Raw genomic sequence first — 20876 nt, forward strand, 5'->3', positions numbered from 1 at the left:
ATTTCTCTCAGGACAAGCTAAGGAAAGAAGCCACAATCCATCTATAGTTTATTACCCACTCCCTGAATGAATGAAGCAGGGGCCAGCAAGCTCTTCATTCATCAGTGACCTTAATAGGGTCGTGCAAATCACTTTAGAGGGTTTTTCCCCTTTTGGTGATTTTACAAATTGGTTAAATATCATAAACTTAGCCTGTAGCAATTAGACATATCTCTTCATTACTTCAGATTGTAATTTATATTTCCTTTTATTTTCCACTATTGTTTGCTTCAATTAAAAGTCCTTTTTCGTGGTTATATTGATTTGACTAATTTTGACATAGTTCTAAAGGATGAAATACAAAGTTTCTAAATATCTTTCTCTTTTTGAAATTATAATGTTGCAGTAGTTTTATCAGCACTTGTAGCCTCCCACTTTAATTATATCTGTATTCCCTTATACAAGTAATCCTCGACTTACAACAGTTCATTTAGTGACTGTTTAAAGTTACAACATCATTGGAAAAAAATGACTTACGGCCATTTTTCACATGTTAACAACCATTGTAGCATCCTCATGGTCACATGATTTACATTTAGATGCTTGACTGACTCACAGTTATGACAGTTGCAGTGTCCAGGAGTCATGTCATCTCCTTTTGTGACTTCTGACAAGCAAAGTCAAAGGGAAAACCATATTGACTTACCAACCATGTTATTAATTTAACAACTGCAGTGATTCACTTAACAAACGTGGCAAGATAAGTCGTGAAATGGGCAAAATTCACTTAACAAATTTCTCACTTAACAATATAGATTTGGAACTCAGTTGTGGTCATAAATTGAAGATAACCTGTATAACATAAATTTTATAAGTAAAGCTTGCCTGCTGATATTACAGTTTTTCCTTCCTCGTTGGAGTAAAATCTGCAAAAAATACATTTCTTAATGGGATACTGAATCTGGAACAAGACAGATGTTTTTCCTGTTGCAAGCTCCTTCATTTTCAGTCTTCATACAGTATTTTCCATATGTGCTTATTTCATACAGGTAATACTTGACTTACAGCCACAGTTAGACCAGAATTTCCATTGCTAAGCAAGGCAGTTGTGAAGGAAGCCTTGCACAATTTTGTGACCTTTTTTTGACATGGTTGTTAAATGAATCACAGCAGTTGTTAAGTGAATTACGCAGTTATTAAGCAAATGCAGCTTCCCCCGTTGACTTCGCTTGTCAGAAGTTAGCTGGGAACGTTCAAATGGAAATCACATGATCCCAGGATGCTGCAACCATTATAAATAAAATGCCAAATGCTCAAACTTTGATCATGTGATTGTGATGACTTTATTACATGCACTGGTTGTAAGTCACTTTTCCACTACTGTAACTTCTAATGGTCACTAAATGAATGCTTGTAAGTCAAGGACTATTTGTAAAAGATAGGGCTCATAAATCTTTGTGCCAGAATTGATCTGATCATTCAGTTGTGATAATGATACAGAAATTGTTAGAAAAACTCTTAATCCTTTCCTTCTATCTAATGATCATCCTCATTTTTGCAGCCCATCTACAATATCCCTAAAAGAAAAGGTAGATGTGCACACTTAAATAAAATTAAAATAATATTATGTGTACTTGGATCTTCCTTTTGGTAGCAATTAGACTTACTTTAAAGTAAAAGAGAGAGAGAATTCTAATTTCCACCTGAAAATTAAGTTATGAGGCAGTATTCTATATGTTGTAGTTCTGTGTTGAGCCTGGTAGAATTTTCTGGGCTAAAACCAGCAACTTCCATCCAAAAATAAACTTGTAGAAAATAATGTCAATATCAAACAGTTCCAGTTGACAATGTGGCTGCAATACCCTTCAGTATTTCAGTAGGTGGCAGCACTTGGCTGATCATATCTATGTTTTGAAGCTAAGCCAGGTTGGACTTGGTTAGCATGCGGACTATTTAGAAAATTCCATGGCTTTAGACTAGATTGAAAGTTGAAAGAACATCCCAACAGAAGGCAATGATAAGCCTTTTTGTTTTTTTACTGCTGCCAAGAACACTCTATGCCATAACCATGAGTCAAACTCAACTTGAAAGAGTTTGATTTGCCCTAATTGTACCTTCCAGATCCACTTTAAGAGCACTCATTTTTAATATGCTAAAATAAGCTACAGTGTTTTTTATAATGTGGATAAATATGGACACCTACACTCATGAGTTGAAGTTGATAAAATTCACTGTGTGCTACAGTTACATGTTACATACCATACTTTACATTTAAAAGTATGTTTAAGCATCTTTTTGGACCCGGTCTGCCCAAGCAGTAAATGAATACATAATATTGACTGTCAACTATGTTAAAACAATAATTCAACCAATAGGAACCAACTTTCCTAAAACCAATTAAAAAAAAATTAGCAGAGCAGCATTGACCTAGCGTTGCATTTAAATTTCAGAGTTAGTTCTCTCCCCTTTTTGATGTTAATGTTAAATAGTTGTTTACTTTCCCTTGCAGATTCTTCCTATTCAGAGCCTCCTGATGTCCAGCAACAACTGAACCACTATCAGTCCGCAGCCTTGGCAAGGAATAATAACAACATTAGCCCCGTTCCACTTTCTGGAGGAGACCAGAAAGCCGAAGCCATCCTTAACTGTGAATTTTGTGAATTCACTTCGGGTTACATACAGAGCATTCGCCGTCATTATCGTGACAAACATGGAGGGAAGAAGTTGTTCAAGTGCAAAGACTGTTCATTTTACACAGGCTTTAAGTAAGTTGCTACACTGGAGAGTTAAGGGTGGGTCGGTTGCCAAGTCAGCAGCTATGCATTTAATCCTGGCAATTTGTCATGGTTTGTTGGAATGACCTTGGGAGACAGGAGGAAGAACTACAATCTAGACCAGAGGTCTCCAACCTTGGCAACTTTAAGACTTGTGGACTTTAACTCCCAGAATTCCTCAGCCAGCTTTGCTGAGGAATTCTGGGAGTTGAAGTCCATAAGGCTTAAAGTTGCTAAGGTTGGAGACCCCTGGTCTAGACAACAGTCTGATAAGTGAGTCCAAAGAAGAGATAGGCTGGAGAAAGCATCTCAGGAGGGATCTACCCTAGTTTTCAGGAGAATAAAAGTAAGAGAGAGGGGAGAGATATTTTCAGTCTTGCAAAAATGATATTACTCTAATCTTAAAATAAAGTTAGTGTTAGTGCTCATCATTGGTGCTTCTTGTCTGAACCACCCGAAGTGGCTGACACAGCTTGTGTCAGTAGACCTGCGTTCCCTCTATTTCTGTATTGTGACTTCAGCCTCCATATCTTGACATTTATGTCCCATTTACACAGTGAAAGGAGGGGAAGCTTCTTCTTGTACTAAATGCTGCAAACGCACCCACTTGTTTATTAGCAGTACTAAGATATAGCATGTTTCTAGTCCTTGTGGAAAAGTAGACAAAAATATTTCCTTTCTTGTACAACCCGATAAATGTCAGCTTAGAAGGATATCATGCTGGATTGATTCCTAGACCAGTAATTTACAGGATTGCTGTTTTAGCTTTAGAGTCTGAGATAAGATGATAGAAATGAGTAAGAGAACCGTAATCAACATTGCTAGAAATACCTACAGAAATTTGAACACTTAATCCAATAGACCAGTGGTGGGTTCCTAATGGTTCAGCTGAACTGGTAGTGGTTTGGCAGCCTGGGTCGCTGGAACTGGCAACGACCCAGGCCTGCCACGCCCCTGAACCGGTTCTCCTGGCAGTGCCATTGGTGCTGCCATCTTGTTTTTGGCTTCTGCGCATGCGCAGAAGCATTTTTATTGTACTGTGCATGAGTGTGCATCAAGCACACGTGTGCTGCGCGAACATGAGTGAACCGGCAGTAGCGGCTGCCAGAACCCTCCTCTCCAATAGACTACATCTACTTAGAATTATAATTTCACTTTTTTCCATGTGAAGTGAAGCAGAGGTGGTATTCAGCAGGTTCTGACCAGTTCTAGAGAACCGATAGCAGAAATTTTGAGTAGTTTGGAGAACCGGTAAATACCACCTCTGACTGGCCCCACCCCTATCTATTCTCTGCCTTCCGAGACCCAGCTGATCGGGAGGGAATGGGGATTTTGCAGTATCCTTCCCCTGCCACGCCCACCAAGCCACACCACGCCTACAGAACTGGTAGTAAAAAAATTTGAATCCCACCACTGAAGTGAAGTGCGAAAAGTAATAAGCTACTTTCTTCTGAAATCCACTTTGCATTGGGGAGGCTGATCCTATAAGGGCTGTTTGCCCACAAAACATTCAAAATACCTTTAAATGGCTGTGGTTTCTATTGAGGGTTCTTGGGATGGTTCTTTCTATAATCCAGGAATACAATCCAGTGGGCAACACAAACTGCAAAGGGCTATGTGCTTATGGGTAATCTCTTGTCAGCTGAAATATGCATAGGGCAGAAAAAGTGTGAAAACCTGTTGGTGTGTGAAGTATGCACACTTTTGCAAACAGCTGCGTAGGCTAGTCCTCCTACGGACTTCACTCTAACATAGTCTGCAACATAAAGATTGCAAAAGTGTCTGTTGTGGCCCGCCTGTGGCCAGCAGTGCTGGTGGCAGACTCAGACAGTGAGGAGTTTGGGGAGGAACATGGGCCAGTTGTGGAGTCTGCGGAAGGCTCTGATGAGTGCTTTGTGTCAGAGGTGAAGATGGGGCCAGGGCTGTCCGACAGTTATCAGCTGCCTTCAGAGTCGTATATCAGTAGGGCAGAAGAACAACTGGAGCCTGTTCCCGATATGCGCATGCACAAAGCTGCCAGGGGAAGGGAACATTTAAGGAACAAGGGTTGATTCAGGAGTAAAGGCACAGGTGGACGGTGAATGGCTCCTCCCATAGGGAATAAAGAGGAGGGAAAGGGGAGGGAAGTTTGCAGGAGTCAATTAGTTCAGGTCATTAAGGTGAAGATCTATTCCTGACTTCTTGCCAAGTAATTGCTGCTACAGCTTGGCGTTTGGAAGATATTGACCTGGCAATTCTCCAAGCCTGATAAAGGTCTATAGTTGTGAAGTTACATGAAAGACTGTTTGCCAGAACTTTGCTGGAGAGGAATTCCCTTTAACCTAAATAGAAGATGTTTTATCAGGACGAGGAGTCTGCTTCGTGATCTTGGAAAGCTTAGGTCAGAACAGTGTCATGTAGAAATAGGTTAGGCCATGAGTGTCAAATTCACTTGTCACGTAGCTGTCGCCTGACGTATCGTGATGTTTTTCCTTTCGCAGAGCTGGGGTGGGCATGGCCTGTGCATGACGTATCTAGACCATGGGCCGCCAGTTTGACACCTTTGACCTAGGCGCTGCCTGTACTGCACTGTATATTTGCAGCTTCAGTAAAGTTATGTGTGCATAGGCTGGGAGGGACTTTGCGAACACAGCTCTTCCAACAGCGCTTTTTACCTTATCTCTTTAGTTAAAGTTGACATTTGCCCTGAAGGGAGAAGGATTTAGAAACCTGCCTAGGGGAATATAATAGCGAATTCTTATTGACTCTCTGTAGGGTTCTGCAGTCAGCAAAATCTTCCTTCTCTTAAGTTTTGAATTCCCTAAAGTTGGTTTTAATGCTTTTCAAAAGAAACTTCAAAAATGGTTCCTGGAGTTTTTGGATAAAACTGTGAAAATGGAGTTACACTCTTCCAGGTGTATGTCCTTTGGAAGAAATGATATATAAAGTATATGAACCTGCAGTTACTTTGCATGAATAGATCCTAATTCAAGTACAATCTGGGTAATCTCTACTTTGAAAACAATTTTTCAGTATTTTTTGTGCATAAACACATGTTGACAACCATGTGAGGTACTGTATGTACAGACATCTCAATCAGGACAATATGGACTTTCCATTCTATTTATATGGATGGATTGATATTGTGGGTTAATGGATAAGTTTTCTATTTCGAGATGAATTCCTTTTATTCCCTTAAAATGCCTTTCTGTGGTCATACTGTACACGCCCACTCAGTTCCCTTTGAGATACATGCCGGTTGTCTATACTTTTGTTTTAAAATATTTGAAATTGGCACCAATATAACATTGATCTATTGAATATAGCTAGTCCTCAACTTACAACACTTCATTTAGTGACCGTTCAACATTACAATGGCACTGAAAAATGTGACCTATGACCATTTTTCACAGTTATGACCTTTGCAGCATCCCCATAATCACGTGATCAAAATTCAGATGCTTGCCAACTGCTTCATATTTATGACGGTTGCAGTGTCCCAGGGTCAGGGGATCACCTTTTGCGACCTTCTCACAAGCAAAGTCAATGGAGAAGCCAGATTCACTTAACATCCAGGTTACTAATTTATCAACTGCAGTGATTCACTTAACAACTGTGGCAAGAAAGGTCGTAAAATGGGGCAAAACTCACTTAACAAATGTCTCACTTAACAACATAAATTTTGGGCTCAATTGTGGTTGTAAATCACAGGATTATCTCTACTCCAATATTCATTAATATAATTCTAATTAGGTTTAATCTGTGTTAATATTGGTTAACGTAACATTTAATCCTACCTTTAAAAAGAGAGAGAGCAAAGAGATTAAGTAAAAAATGTGGCTGAGTTCATGAATCACCTAAGCTATAGTTTGTTATCACTGTGGTTTGATGAATAAATAAAGAACTAATTGTAGTAAGCCTTCAACCATGGTTTACCAAATAATGTCTGGGTTGTCATAAACCATTATTGGTTAAACCCATTATTTAACGTGAGCCAGACCTAGCTTTTACTTATATCAGTTCCTGGGAATATTAAACCCACTGTTCCTTAAGTCGCGGAAAATTGTCTTGACAAATTTGTATAGCATGCCTGTAAACGTCGATATATGTAATTTCTGTCACACACAAAAATATTCAAAGGGTTAACGTTCTCTACACTTATATCTGAGCCTGTATACTACTTTCTGTGTTTGTAGATCTGCTTTTACTATGCATGTGGAAGCTGGGCATTCAGCAGTTCCAGAGGAAGGACCCAAAGATCTCCGTTGTCCTCTCTGTCTCTACCACACCAAATATAAACGGAACATGATCGACCATATTGTCCTTCATAGAGGTAAAGAAATTTACAAGAATCTATCAGTGACCCTTCCAAGATCTTTGCGTGTTGCTCCTTCATTATTCACTGGAAAACATGGTGCCGAGGAGAATACAAGAATCGTGTCATCCATGATCTCATGTCAATATTCAGCATCCAGATAATAGAAGGGTGGCAGAAGCTTGTGGTTTAATCTTTTTTTTTAGTGCTCTAGATCAGAGATGGGGAATGATGCCCCCCCCTTTATGACATGGCTGGCTCAGGAATTCTGAGAATTGAAGTCCACAAGTCATAAAAGGGCCATAGTTCCCCATCCCTGCTCTAGATCCTCCTCTGACTATCATTGCTGGAAACCATTCTGAAACAGAATCACATGAAAACATAATTTTAAAAAACCCTAAGAAAGCTTAATCAGAATAGAGCTGGAAGGGACTTTGGAGGTCTTCTCGTCCAACCCCTTGCTCAAGCAGGAAACCCTACACCATTTCAGGCAAGTTTTAGTTTAGTTTAGTTTTTTTTAGTTTTGGTTTATTTGTATGCCGCCCTTAATGCTTTCCTTATTTGTATTCACGATGAAGACTGTCATTACAAGCTCTGTAGATGTGTGCCTACCATAAAAATGCTCACAGATCCTGTTTCCATATATCACCTTAGGTCTAGGATGTCTTTCTATACCTGGCATCAGATCTTACCTCGTCTTTGCAGTGTTGGAAGCATTTAGCCCACTGAAAAAGCAAAATAATATCTGATTCTCTTGGCTGCAGATTTATACACTCTGAAGAGACAGCTGCTTAGAGTCCTCTTGGCTGGGAACCTTGCCCATAGTTATCAGCCTTGATGCTTTGAGATGGTCTGTTGGCTATCAAAACCACATATCCATGTGTTGGGGTGGAATTCTGCCTTATTGCACGCTGAGTAGAGTTCCTCAGCAGGGGTAGTGGCACCGAAGCAATGAGTAGCATGTGCCATCTCTCCAGGAGCAGATATATTTCCATTCTTGTGTTTCCGTCGCCACTTACACAGTGGCTTGCCACTTCTTTGTAAGCTTCTGTTGTTTCTAAGAATTTGAACGGGGGAAGCAGGAAAGCCAGAGCTGCTTCTGTAGTCATTGTCTCTGAATGTAGAGGAAGAGCAGACTAATGACTTTCACATATGCCCTTTTGATAGCATCCCCAAAAAACAGGATTTCTTTAGAGTTCAGATCCATGTAATGGAGTCCTGAAGCTGAAGTGAAGGAAACTGTTGCTGTTGTAGTTGTGCTTTAGATCTATGGGAGTTACAGGGCCATGTAGCCCAATCCTGTTGGTCTCCCAAGCTTGCAAAAAGCCTTTTTTTAAATTGTTTTTTAATTGTTTTTTTTAAAAAAAAACACAAATAGTACAAACAATACATATACAACTGAATACAAAAAAGAAAGGCAAAAGACAAAAACAACTGAACACAAAACAGAAAGGCAAAAGAAAAAGGGAAAAAACACATATTACAGTTTACCCCCCACACCCTGGAGACCTTTCCTCCCCCCCCTTTTATTTCTTAGATATACAATATATTTCAATTGTGCCCTTATATCCTCAAAAACAACCTATGTTCTTGAGTAGGTTTATTCCCTTTGCCTTCCACCAACACTGATTTTATAAAAAAAAACCTATTTCATTATAATTATTTACTTTAATCATCCCTTTTTTTAAAGTTTAATTTCTGTTCAAAAAGGCTTTTGAAGATTGAAGAGTGGGATTTGGAGGAAGGGCGAAAATAGGAATACAAATTAAACCAGTGTGGGTTTTGTGCTAACACTCTCTGAAATGCAGATCTTGTTGTATTCTAGGTTTCATTCCGTGGTGGGCTACTGCGTGAATGCGCAGGTTCGGGTGAACCCTTAGCTTTGATCGATGGCTGGGACCGCTTAGTTATAGCTAACTTTCTGGCTCGTTCCCTCTGCCCTCACTGCTCAGCTGAGTTTCGCGCCGCCCCTGCTTTACTCACCAGAGCTGCCTGAGTTGATTATCTGCTTCTTTGAAGCTCGGTTTCACTCCCAAAGGTGTACATGTGAGTGAAGCGCTATAGCACGCGCACTCACAACCAGCAAACCGCTTGTGATTGAAAGCGCAGCCCACCTCTGGTTTCATTTCTGCTGTTCCTACAAAGGAAAGGTTGCTGAAATAATTCCCAAGTTACATATATGTTTGACTGGAATAAAAGTCAATTTGGTGTAACAGTAAAAGGCCCTAAGACTAGAAACAAAGAGATTGAGTTCCAGTCTTGCTTTAGATAAAATGTTTACTGAGCGACTTTCATACACTTCCAGCCTTCAGAGAAAGGCAACAGCAAACCACTTCCAAAATTATTGTCAAGAAAACATCACAGGACTCATCCAAACATTGGCCAAGAGTCACTTTTGATTCAAAGGAATAAACGTGTGAAACAGGGCCTGGGTTGTTGTTTTTTTCCCCTCTCATGGACGATGAATGTTTTAGCCAAAAAATATTCTTAATCTCCCTGAAGCAAGAGTAGCAAAGGTTATATTGACCTCCTGAAGGGAGCTTATTTGCCTGCATGAGGGCTTCTTGTAATCCTCTTCTTAAGGCCCTCCTTCCTGTTTTGGAGATGCAATTAAATTCTGCCATTGTTTGAGTAGATATGTGTGGTTGCTGAACGAGTTTTTATTTATTCATAAATAAACTTTATTTATTTATATTTATAATAAACAAATTATATTTATCGTTCGTTCGATCATATATTTTCTACTCCCAAGGGTCTAGGGCAGTGATGGCAAACCTTTTTTGGCTCGCGTGCCATAAGTGGGGGGAGCGCAGGGGGTCATGTGCGGGCGTGCCGCACCCATAATGAAATCCGTGACCCCCCCCCAGTGTGCATGCGCGCACTACAGGCGCGACCCCCCCATTTTTTCATGCTTTTATAGGAGCCTGGAGAGGGCAAAAACAGCCTCCCCTGCCTCCCTGGAAGCCCTTAAAAATGGCTTTAAAAAAGGGTGAACTCATCTGGCCAGCTCGCACAGGGCGCCTCCTGTGCCCTGACAAATGGCGTGCCATAGGTTCGCCATCACTGCTCTAGGGAGTTAAGCAAGTCATAAAAATCTTAAAATTAGGTCCAGAATAAAATCAATACAATAGTGAAAAGGAGAAAATGTGTTAGGCCAGTGATGGTGAAACCTTTTGGCACTGAGTGCCCAAATCGGAACGCGCATGCATGTGCATGTGCCAGAGCATCGGAAACCCAAAGAACAGCTGGCCAGCACACACATGCCTGTTTTTAGCCATTTTTCTGGATGTTTTCAGGCTTCTTTTCAGCCATTTTGGGGGGCGTTTTCAGGACATTTTCCAGCGCCAGCAAAGACCAGCTGGCTGGCGTGTATGTGTGTGCTGGAAACCTGAAGAGCAGCTGGCTATGATGCACATGCCCACAGAGAGAGCTCTGCGTGCCACCTCTGTCATCCGTGCCATAGGTTCGCCATCACGGTGCTAAGCTTTGGCCAATTATTTAGTCAATATCATCAGAATTTAAAAATATATCAATTAAGTATATTTTAAACTACGTACAGTAAGTCTTGAGATGGGAAGCACTAGCAGTTGTGTTTTACATGGTGTGGCTATATTAGCACTACAATATCAGGATCCTGGCAGATCTAGTTGTTCTTTTATACTTGGTGTGAAACTAAGCAGGCTTCCCTTACTAGTAAACTAACGAAGTTATACCCAACATAAATTTATACAAAGTAATATCCAACATTATTTTATATTATAGTGTTGATCAATACCTGTGATAGCACAGGAAAAACTGATGCCGGAATACTTAAATGTTGTAGAGTTCCTACAACTCTGAATCCACAAAAGCATTTTTGCAGCCATTTGCCAATTCTTTCCAAACTAGTAAAGTTGAAGATAGCTAACTCGAGTTCTGAGGGTTTTTTTTTAATTTTATCTATTTCTTCATCAGATTCATCCCCCCAATATAAATTACCTCCTCCGAAAATCTCTTCCTATGAAATCTTTTTACTGTCAAAATGTCCCCCTAGTCCATGGGCTGGGTGACTAATAGAGCCTCTGGGTTCTAATTTGTCAATTTTGTCTAATATTTGTTTTACTCAAATATTAACTTTGTCTTGGGCAGTGTTCTGGGTTTAGCCCAATTTTTCCTGACAGATCTCAGCTGTGAAAACCTCTGTCAATATCTTGACTGGATTTTTTTGCTGCCAGCCAAGCCATATTTGACTGAATGTTTGAAGCTTTCGTTATAAACTTTTCCCAAACAGTAACACTCGTAATAATAATTTCATCAAAAATTCAAACAGGAAGCATGCACAAAATCATGCCCATTGTTTCAAGGAAATATCATTCGGATAGCTTCACCAAAGAGCAAGCATGATCTGTTATTTCACATGAAATCCATTAGTACCTGGCATTCAGATTTTATCAGCAAAATTGAAAATTTGCTGTATCTGATTCTCTGGGGCATGTGGCACAAAATACAGAGGACATTTAGACTTAGTTACAATCTACAATGGCATTAGACAAGTGGGTCTCAATTTGTGATCTATTGGTCAGAATCCACTTGAGTGTTTCAGATGAATGCTTTTTCCTTTCTTATATTTTTCTTAGTTTGTACTAGGTTTTTTTTATCTTAACAGGTAGTCTTTGACTTACAACAATTCATTTAGTGACTGTTCAAACTTATAATGGCCCTGAAAAACATGACTTACAACTGTTTTTCACATTTACGACTGTTGTGGCATCCCCAGTCACATGCTCAAAATTCAGATGCTTGGAATCTGACTCATATTTACGACAGTTGCAGTGTTCCAGGATCAGGTGACTTTCTGACAAGCAAAGTCAATGAGGAATCCAGAATCACTTAACGACCATCTTACTAATGTAACAACTGCACATTTAACAAGTGTGGCAAGAAAGGTCGTAAAATTTACTTACAAATATCTCACTTAACAACAGAAATTTTGGACTCAATTGTTGTTGTACATGGAGGACTGCCTGTATAACTTAGCAAAGAATTTTTTTTTTTTTAAAAGACCTTGTGAGATTTAGGTGTTTTTATTCTCAATCACATGTATTGTATTAGGTAATCTCCCAGGATTTCTAAACTCAGATGTTTTGGGGAGAGGAAAAATGGCCACAGCAACTGAGGACCATGTTATGTTTCCTTCCTTGGTTTCAGAATAGAGGAAATATATTCTATTCCAGTGGAAATCAGAAATAACAAATTCAGATATGTGCCAGAGAAACTTTGTAGGTAGAATTGGGATTAAAATGCATACATTCTGTTTCCATTCAGATCCAATTAAGATACAATGTGGAATTTCCTATGTAGCCAGAGTTAAGGGATATGTGGGGAAGCAAACAAGAATCTCATAGAAAAAGTTACAGACCGTTTCTCATTAAACAGGATGTTATCAATCTGCCTAAGCCAGTACCGAGCTGCTTGATTCAGTCATTCGACTGGAACACCAACCTAAGCGGGGTTTCAACTAACCTTGTACAGGCCTAGTAGAATGGGGATTCTGTGTACTTTACAAAGATTTGCGGGGCGATTTTTAAAGTAGTTGTTGCATCGTTATAGTAGTAGTAAGGAATTACTTCTGACTTGTAAACGAGCTTGCTTTTCCTAACAAACTAGCTCTCTTGAATCCTTTGGCACCCTTATTCTCAGGGCGGTGGAAATGCTAATCCTCAACCAAAGGTTAAAGCTTTCTCTTTTAGTCCAGATAATGTAATTAGCTAGCACCTTCTAATAAATCAAATTTTCACGCAGGCTTTCAATAAATGCCCTGACATTTTTTCCAGTGCTTCATGCAGTTTACCAAATAATATATGCCTGAGACCTTTATTTTATTTTTATTTTTTTTTAAATATCTTGTATCACTGTTTCACCTTGGTCAGCAGAATAAAATGATAGTTATTTGAAAGTATGAGGACTGTTTTTCTCCCTCACCTGCTGTTGCTGATTTTTCAAAAATTAGAGAGAGATAATAATTTCAACATTATTCAAGGCAAACGTAACTACATGTTTACCATTGGAATCTTATTAATATTGTTTTTCTTTTAAATTCAGAGAAACAATTCCTATGCAGGTATAAGCAGCAAATAAGAAATTCAAATTCCACAGAACACAGTTTGAAAAAAAAAGGTGCATTTGATAAGGAACTAAGATCTCTGTTATTAAAGAACTGGCAATTAAATTCAGATGGTTACACAGCCAGCTCTGTTCTCATTGTGGTAAGAGGAGGAAATATTCCATCCTTTCCTCTTCTGTGCACAGGAAATGCATTGTGTGATGCACTTATATCATGCTCTGACTCAGGCTGTTCTTAATGGGAAGAAAGGGAAAATGAGTGCTTGAGTCCTCCATGACATGAGGTGTGATGACAAGGCAAACCAAATACTTTTCTTATCTGCTACCCAGTAAATGTTTGATCTGGCCCTTGAATTACAGTTAATGTCAGACCTACCACCATTAAACTTCTAAATAACTTCTTTCTCGATAACCGATGCCCAACAAGCCGCCCTAAATCGGAATCAATGGCGTGCTGTAATCCGTGACGTCCTGCCCCTGGCCTTCACAATGCAACGGTCACTGCCTTATGGACGTTGACATTTACGAAGATTAAGTCCAAGTAAGTCCAAACTTCTAAACAGAAACAATCCTTGGCTCCATTTTCTGAGAAAGGTATAATTTTATTAGGTCAAGTGTAGTGAAGTAATGCATACCAGAACTGAGAATCTTGCACTAAAATCCCTAAGTTCAACTTCTCCCCCTCCCATCACTGACTGCCCCATGACCAATCAGGTTCATGCAAAATGTTTTCAGAACAGTCAGTTAGTATGCAGCTGCCTTCTTTTCCCAGTTGGTGACCTTGAGGCAGCTTCTCAGGGAGGTACAGCAGTTGCTTTCATTTCACCCCAAGCATTCCCCCCTCACAAACACTCTCTCCAGCATTCATGGCAGACTATCATCGCATGGTAGCAAGGCATAAGCAAGCCTAAGATGGCAGCTGACAGTTACTTTGTTTAAGCTTTTCCTGTAAGCTACTTCTCATATAATTAATGACCTACATAAACGTCATGATTCCATAGGAGATGGTATTTTGGGACATGGCATTTTTTGATAAAGTGCTACTGACTGAACATAAACTTCCACACTATTTGGGGCTGTGACATGACCCAGTAATAGCTTATTTATTTGACTTCTTTCAAAAGATGAACATCATTTTTCCTCTTTGCTCCTGGGCATGCATGAAAGCTTGCTTGCCTACAGGTCATCCTCGACTTACAATCATTCATTTAGTGACCATTTGAAGTTACGATACTGTTGAAAACCAGTTCTTATGATTGTTGCAACATTCCCACAGTCATGTGATTACCATTTGTAGGGCTTCCCAGATGGCGTCCAACAAGCAAAGCCAATGAGGAAGCAGGTTAGGAAGGTTGCAAGTCAAAATCATGTGATGTCTGCTTAACAGTTGTACCACTTAATGATGACTTTATGGTCTTAAGTCAAGGGCTACCTGTATTTATTTACTTGTTCCCAATGATTTTGTTAAAGTTTGTTTGCTTGTTTGTATCATGCCTTTATTATTTTTACAAATAACTCAAGGTGATGAACATATCTAATATTACTTCTTCCTCCTATATTCCCCACAATAACAACTCTGTGAGGTGGGTTGGGTTGAGAGAAAGTGACTGGCCCAAGGTCACCCAGCTGCCTTTCATGCCTAAGGCAGACTAGAATTCAGTCTCCCACTTTCTAGCCTGGTGCTTTAATCACTCTTACCAACTCCATAATTTTAATCATTTTTCTAGTAGTTTAGACTTTAGTGTCTCCAAAGAAGCAGCACAATTCAAACTTTTGAAGCACACAAATGGTTTCCGTTGTAGAAAATGCCTTTATTTAAACTTAGGAGTTGCACACACATTATTACAATTTATATCAAAAACTTTAGAAACAGATGTTTGTTCTTACAAATAGGCAACAAGAATTATTTGCTGTGTATTTTCTCCCTTCCAGGAAGGAAGGAAGGAAAGGGAAGTTATGTTGGGTGAGCACAAATTCACTTGCACGAAGTTGGTAGGTTTCAAAGGCTCCTCCTACTTGCTGGTTCTTTTGAAGCTTGTTCTAAGGAGTTGTTCCTAATCAGAGGTGGTATTTAGACAGTTCTGACAGGTTCTGGAAAACCAGTAGCAGAAATTTTGAGTAGTTTGGAGAACCAGCAAATAGGCTGGCTCCGCCCCTGCTGCCTCCCAGCTTCCCAGCTGATCTTCTTTTGTTGCCCTGAACAGGAGAATGAAGCTGGAAAGAAGGTTACTGGGGTGGGGAGGGAATGGGACTTTGCAGTGTCCTTCCCCTGTCATGCCCACAAAGCCACACCCACTGCTCTAATCCTGATAGCTACAGTGGGGATTTTTGAGAAACACCTTAATAGCAAGAGGGCATTTCATTAGATCCCTGAAAGGCTGTCTTCAGTTGGCAAATATACACAGATGAAGAAGTAAAGGGGGGGCGGGGAAGCTATTAAGAGACTGATCAAAGACCAAAGGGAATGCAAAAAAACAAAATCTAGCAAATTTGATTACACCATTTTATGCCCTCAAAAAAAAAACAAAAAAAAACCGACAGCAACCACTCATTGCAACAATAATTGACAATATAAAGTCTTAACATTGCTAAACAAGCATCTGTTTTAGAGAAAAGCTGTTGCCTGTATTGCAATAAAGTCAAATTTTATTATTTCCGATTCAGCTACTATGCATGAGCATCCAATTTCAAGTCCTTCTGCTGAGGAATAATAACATTCACGCTTGCAGTAACTTCCAATAGAAATAAAAATGTCCTCCTACAACAATTTTGAAGTCCAATGTAGCCAGTAAATACGTTTATCGTTCCACTTTGCTCTGCTGCGTCCCATTCGGGGTTTTTTTTTTTTTAAGCAAATGGAACACGCCAGAGCAGAATTTGGAAAATACTTCCCATTTTTCAGGACCATCTTTGGGGAATCACGGCTAGAACAAAAAATAAGTGAACAGGCTTTGAATTACCTAGTCCATCTATCATGAATGAATTGGCTTTATGATTCAGTAACTAACTGGATAAGCTGATGTATTGTACACTCAAAAGTAATGAGTTGAGTGAAATTTACTCCCAAGGTCACAGCCTGGGCATATTTGCAAAACTAGAACCATGTTCCTAATTTGTATGGCTGTGATGAGAATTGAGACAGAAAATGGCAGTGTTTTTTGACCAGCGCAGGTAGTCCTTGACTTTTGACTGCAGTTGAGCCCAAAGTTTCTGTTACTAAGTAAGACAATTGTTAAATGAGTTTTGCCCCATTTTATGACTTTTCTCTATGCAGTAGTTAAGCAAATCACTGCAGCTGTTAAGCTAGTAACATGGTTGTTACGGTGAACCTGACTTCCCTATTGACTTTGCCTTGTCAGAAAGTTGTAAATAGATTATGCCATGACCCCGGATGCTGCAACAGTCATAAGTGTGAAACATGATCCTGAGTCGAAGGGTTCCTAAATGAATGGGTGTGGGTTGAGGACTAGTAAAGTACTAGAAAAATAAACTGAAGTGACTATCCCTGAGCATCAGGAGAAATAGCAAAAATAACTCTCCTCTTATCATCTCTTTTTTGCCCCAATAGAAGAGCGAGTGGTTCCCATAGAAGTTTGCCGTTCCAAGCTGTCCAAATATTTGCAGGGAATCGTTTTCCGCTGTGACAAGTGTACCTTCACCTGTTCCAGTGATGAGAGTCTACAGCAACACATAGAGAAGCACAATGAGCTGAGACCTTACAAATGCCAACTCTGCTACTACGAGACCAAGCACACGGACGAGCTCGATGCTCACCTTCGCGATGAGCATAAGGTGAGCAGTGGTTTCTGTTCACTGAGGCCCAGGCCTTGGAGAGGGGGGGGGGGGTGTCGCCTTGAGATGTCAACTGGTCAGCTTCTAAAGAAACTAGTTTTCCCCTCCATAAGTATCTAATGAATTCAACACATTTTCCATAACTAAGGTAGTATTTGTCACAGGGTGCAAGTAAGGGGTGGATTACTGCCGGTTCGGTGCACATGCGCATTTGCACATAAAAAGGTCTGCACATATGCAAAATGTTAAAAGGGGGGGGATTACATTTCAGCAATGAAAATTGTTCTGCACATGTGCAGAATTAAAAATCAAGATGGTGCTGCCGCAGGAGAACTGGTTCGGGGACGTAGCAGACCTGGGTCACTGCTGGTTCCTGCGACCCAGGCCGTCAAGTTACTATCAGTTTAGCCGAACTGGTCTGAACCAGTAGGAACCCACCTCTGGTGTAGGCCCTGTGCTCTGAGTCTTTAATATGGTATTAGAGATGCACAGAGGAAAACCTATCAATCTTTATTAAGCAAGAAGTATAACCTGTCCTTGAATGTTGCACTGCAGAGACCTCATTCCATACCGTTCATGTTGGTTTTCAGAATTTATACTCCAGTCGCCTTCTAACTGAGTTAACATCTTGTTGAACTCCTTTTCTTCTTCTCTTTTGGTGCCCTTCCTCCTCCCGAAAAAGTTTCACTTCTATTAAAAAATAATAATAATCTGGAGTGAATCTGTATTTGTATTTATTGCATTTCTATGCCGCCCTATTCCCCGGAGGGACTCAGGGCGGCTTACAAACCAAAGTAGGGGGGGGGGATACAAACAGGAGGGAAAAACAATGGACACACAACTACAAACAGTTTAAAAAGGCACTCAACAACCATACAATTCGAGCGGGGGCGGGGCACCCGTCAGCTCCAGGCCTGTCGGAACAACCAGGTTTTAAGGGCTTTGCGGAAAGCCTGAAGGGTGGTGAGGGTTCGAATCTCCATGGGGAGCTCGTTCCAGAGGGCCGGAGCAGCCACACAGAAGGCCCTCCTCCGGGTGGTAGCCAATCGGCATTGGCCAGTAGATGGAATTCGGAGGAGGCCTAATCTGTGGGATCTAATAGGTCTGTTGGAGGTAATTGGCAGCAGGCGGTCTCTCAAGTACCCAGGTCCAATACCATGAAGGGCTTTATAGGTGACAACTAGCACCTTGAAGCGTATCCGAAGACCAATAGGCAGCCAGTGCAGCTCGCGGAGGATAGGTGTGACGTGGGTGTACCGGGGTGCACCCATAATTGCTCGCGTGGCTGCATTCTGGACAAGCTGAAGTCTCCGAATGCTCTTCAAGGGCTGCCCCATGTAGAGCACATTGCAGTAGTCCAGACTTGAGGTCACAAGGGCACAAGTGACTGATGCGAGGGCCTCCCGGTTCAGGTAGGGACGCAATTGGTGCACCAGGCAAACCTGGGCAAATGCCCCCCTGGTCACAGCCGACAAATGGTGTTCTAAAGTCAGCTGTGGGTCCAGGAGGACTCCCAAATTGCGAACCCTGTCTGAGGGGTGCACAGTTTGACCCCCCAGCCTGAGAAATGGAATACTTGGCCAATTGTTGGGAGGGAAACACACCAGCCACTTGGTCTTATCTGGATTGAGTGCAAGCTTGTTAACCCCCATCCAGACCCTAACAGCCTCCAGGCACTGACACATCACGTCAACCGCCTCACTGAGTTGGCACGGGGTGGACAGATACAACTGCGTATCGTCCGCATACTGGTGGTATTTTATCCCATGCCGTCGAATGATCTCACCCAGCGGCTTCATGTAGATGTTAAACAGAAGGGGGGACAGGACCGAACCCTGCGGCACCCCATACTTCAGGGGCCTAGGGGTCGATCTCTGCCCTCCGACTAACATAGACTGTGACCTATCTGAGAGGTAAGAGGAGAACCACCGAAGAACGGTGCCTCCCACCCCCACCTCACGTAATCGTCGCAGAAGGATGCCATGGTCGATGGTATCGAAGGCCGCTGAGAGGTCAAGGAGCACTAGGACAGAGGCATGACCCCCGTCCCTGGCTCTCCAGAGATCATAGGTCAGTGCGACCAAAGCAGTTTCCGTGCTGTAGCCAGGCCTGAATCCAGACTGAAAGGAGTCTAGATAATCGGTTTCATCCAAGGACCGCCGGAGCTGAGAGGCCACCACTTTCTCAACAACCTTCCCCACGAAGGGGAGGTTGGAGACTGGACGATAGTTGTTTAAGATGGCTGGATCCAAAGATGGCTTCTTCAGGAGGGGTCTCACCACCACCGCCTTTAATGCGGGGGGAAAGAACCCCTCCTGAAGGGAGGCGACAACTATCGCCTGGATCCAGCCCCGCGTCACCTCCCTGCTGTTCGCAACCAGCCAGTAGGGACACGGGTCCAGCGCACAAGTGGAGGCACTCACAGCTCCCATGGCCTTGTCCACTTCCTCAGGAGTAACGAGTTGAAAATCAACCCAGAGATGTCGCTCCAGATTCTCCCCTGGTGCCTCGGCTGGCTCTGCGCAATTGGAGTCCAGGTCCGTCCGAAGCCGAGCAACTTTATCCGCGAGGAATTGGACGTATTCCTCAGCTCTACCTTGCAAAGGATCGCTCATATCCCTCCTATTCAGGAGGGAACGGGTTATCCTAAACAAGGCGGCTGGGCGTGACTCAGCGGAAGCTATCAGAGCGGCAATGTGAGTTCTTTTTGACGTCCGTATTGCCCGGAGGTAAGCTCTGATGCAGGATTTTAATAGTGCTCGGTCTGACTCGGACTTACTGGATCTCCAGCGGTGCTCTAGGCGTCTCTTTTGGCGCTTTATCTCCCGGAGTTCCTCAGTGAACCAAGGAGCCCTCCTGGATCCACTGCCTCAGATCGGCCGTAAAGACGCAATCCGGTTGAGAGCCTCTGACCCTGCTGAGTTCCAAGCAGCAACCAGGGCCTCCGCCGGACTGCGGACGAGAGTATCAGGAACAACCCCAAGCGCCGTCTGAAAGCCCAAAGGGTCCATAAGGCGCCTGGGGTGGAATCACCTAATCAGTTCCTCCTCCCTACAGTGGGGTGTTGGCCTCCGAAGGTCAAGCCTCAGTAGGTAGTGGTCCGACCATGACAGGGGCAAGATCTCACTACCCCTCAAACCAAGATCACAGCTCCACTGCTCCGAGAGGAATACGAGGTCGAGCGTGTGACCCGCCGAGTGAGTCGGGCCTCGGATTACCTGGGTCAAGCCCATGGCTGTCATGGAAGCCATGAACTCCTGCGCTCCATCAGAGTGCTCACCGAGCGAAGGCAAATTAAAGTCCCCCACCACTATAAGCCTGGGGAACTCAATTGCCAGCTCGGCTACTGACTCGAGGAGCGAGGGGAGGGCTGTTGCAACACTGTTGGGAGGCAGGTACGTTAACAACAGGCCCACTTGACCCTCGAGGTCCAACTTCACCAGCGAGGACTCACACCCGACAAACTCCGGAGCAGGGATCCTACGAGGAACTAGAGACTCTCGGATAACAATAGCCACACCCCCACCCCTTACCTGGGGTCGCGGCTGGTGAAGCACCTGAAAACCCTCTGGCCACATCTCAGTGAGGGGCCCAACCAGGTTTCAGTAATACATGCCAGGTCTGCCCTCTCGTCTAAAATTAGGTCCCGAACGAGAGGAGCCTTGTGAACCACAGACCTGGCATTTAGCGACAACAGCCTGAGACCAGGGTCCTGATTACTCACGCCATCTGGCCTTGGAGTGGGACTAGAAGGGCCGGAAGGAGGGATCTCTGTGACATAGGGAACCCTCCTTCCCCGGTAATGGCTAGCCCTAAAGTCCCCGCCATATCTGCCCCTCCCTGTTAAGACCGCAATGTCCGGCCCACTCCCGTGTCCATGGTCCCTCCACCCACCCTCATAGCCCCCGCATTCTCCAGCAGGCCCTTCGAATCAG

The 20876-nt window shown here is 42.5% G+C and overlaps 1 protein-coding gene across 10 annotated transcripts in view; it reads left to right on the plus strand.

The window, feature by feature from the left end:
• Window positions 1–20876, plus strand: part of ZNF462 (zinc finger protein 462) — a 165833-nt gene that overhangs the window by 131446 nt on the left and 13511 nt on the right. For all 10 annotated transcript variants that reach the window (XM_032214533.1, XM_032214537.1, XM_032214541.1 and 7 more), the window contains 3 exons: window positions 2489–2744; window positions 6929–7065; window positions 16718–16941. In XM_032214533.1, coding sequence (XP_032070424.1) covers window positions 2489–2744; window positions 6929–7065; window positions 16718–16941 — 617 coding nt within the window. The remainder of the gene's footprint in view (window positions 1–2488; window positions 2745–6928; window positions 7066–16717; window positions 16942–20876) is intronic.

Source organism: Thamnophis elegans, chromosome 3 (genome assembly GCF_009769535.1).
Source record: "Thamnophis elegans isolate rThaEle1 chromosome 3, rThaEle1.pri, whole genome shotgun sequence".
Classification (NCBI taxonomy): Eukaryota; Metazoa; Chordata; class Lepidosauria; order Squamata; family Colubridae; genus Thamnophis; species Thamnophis elegans.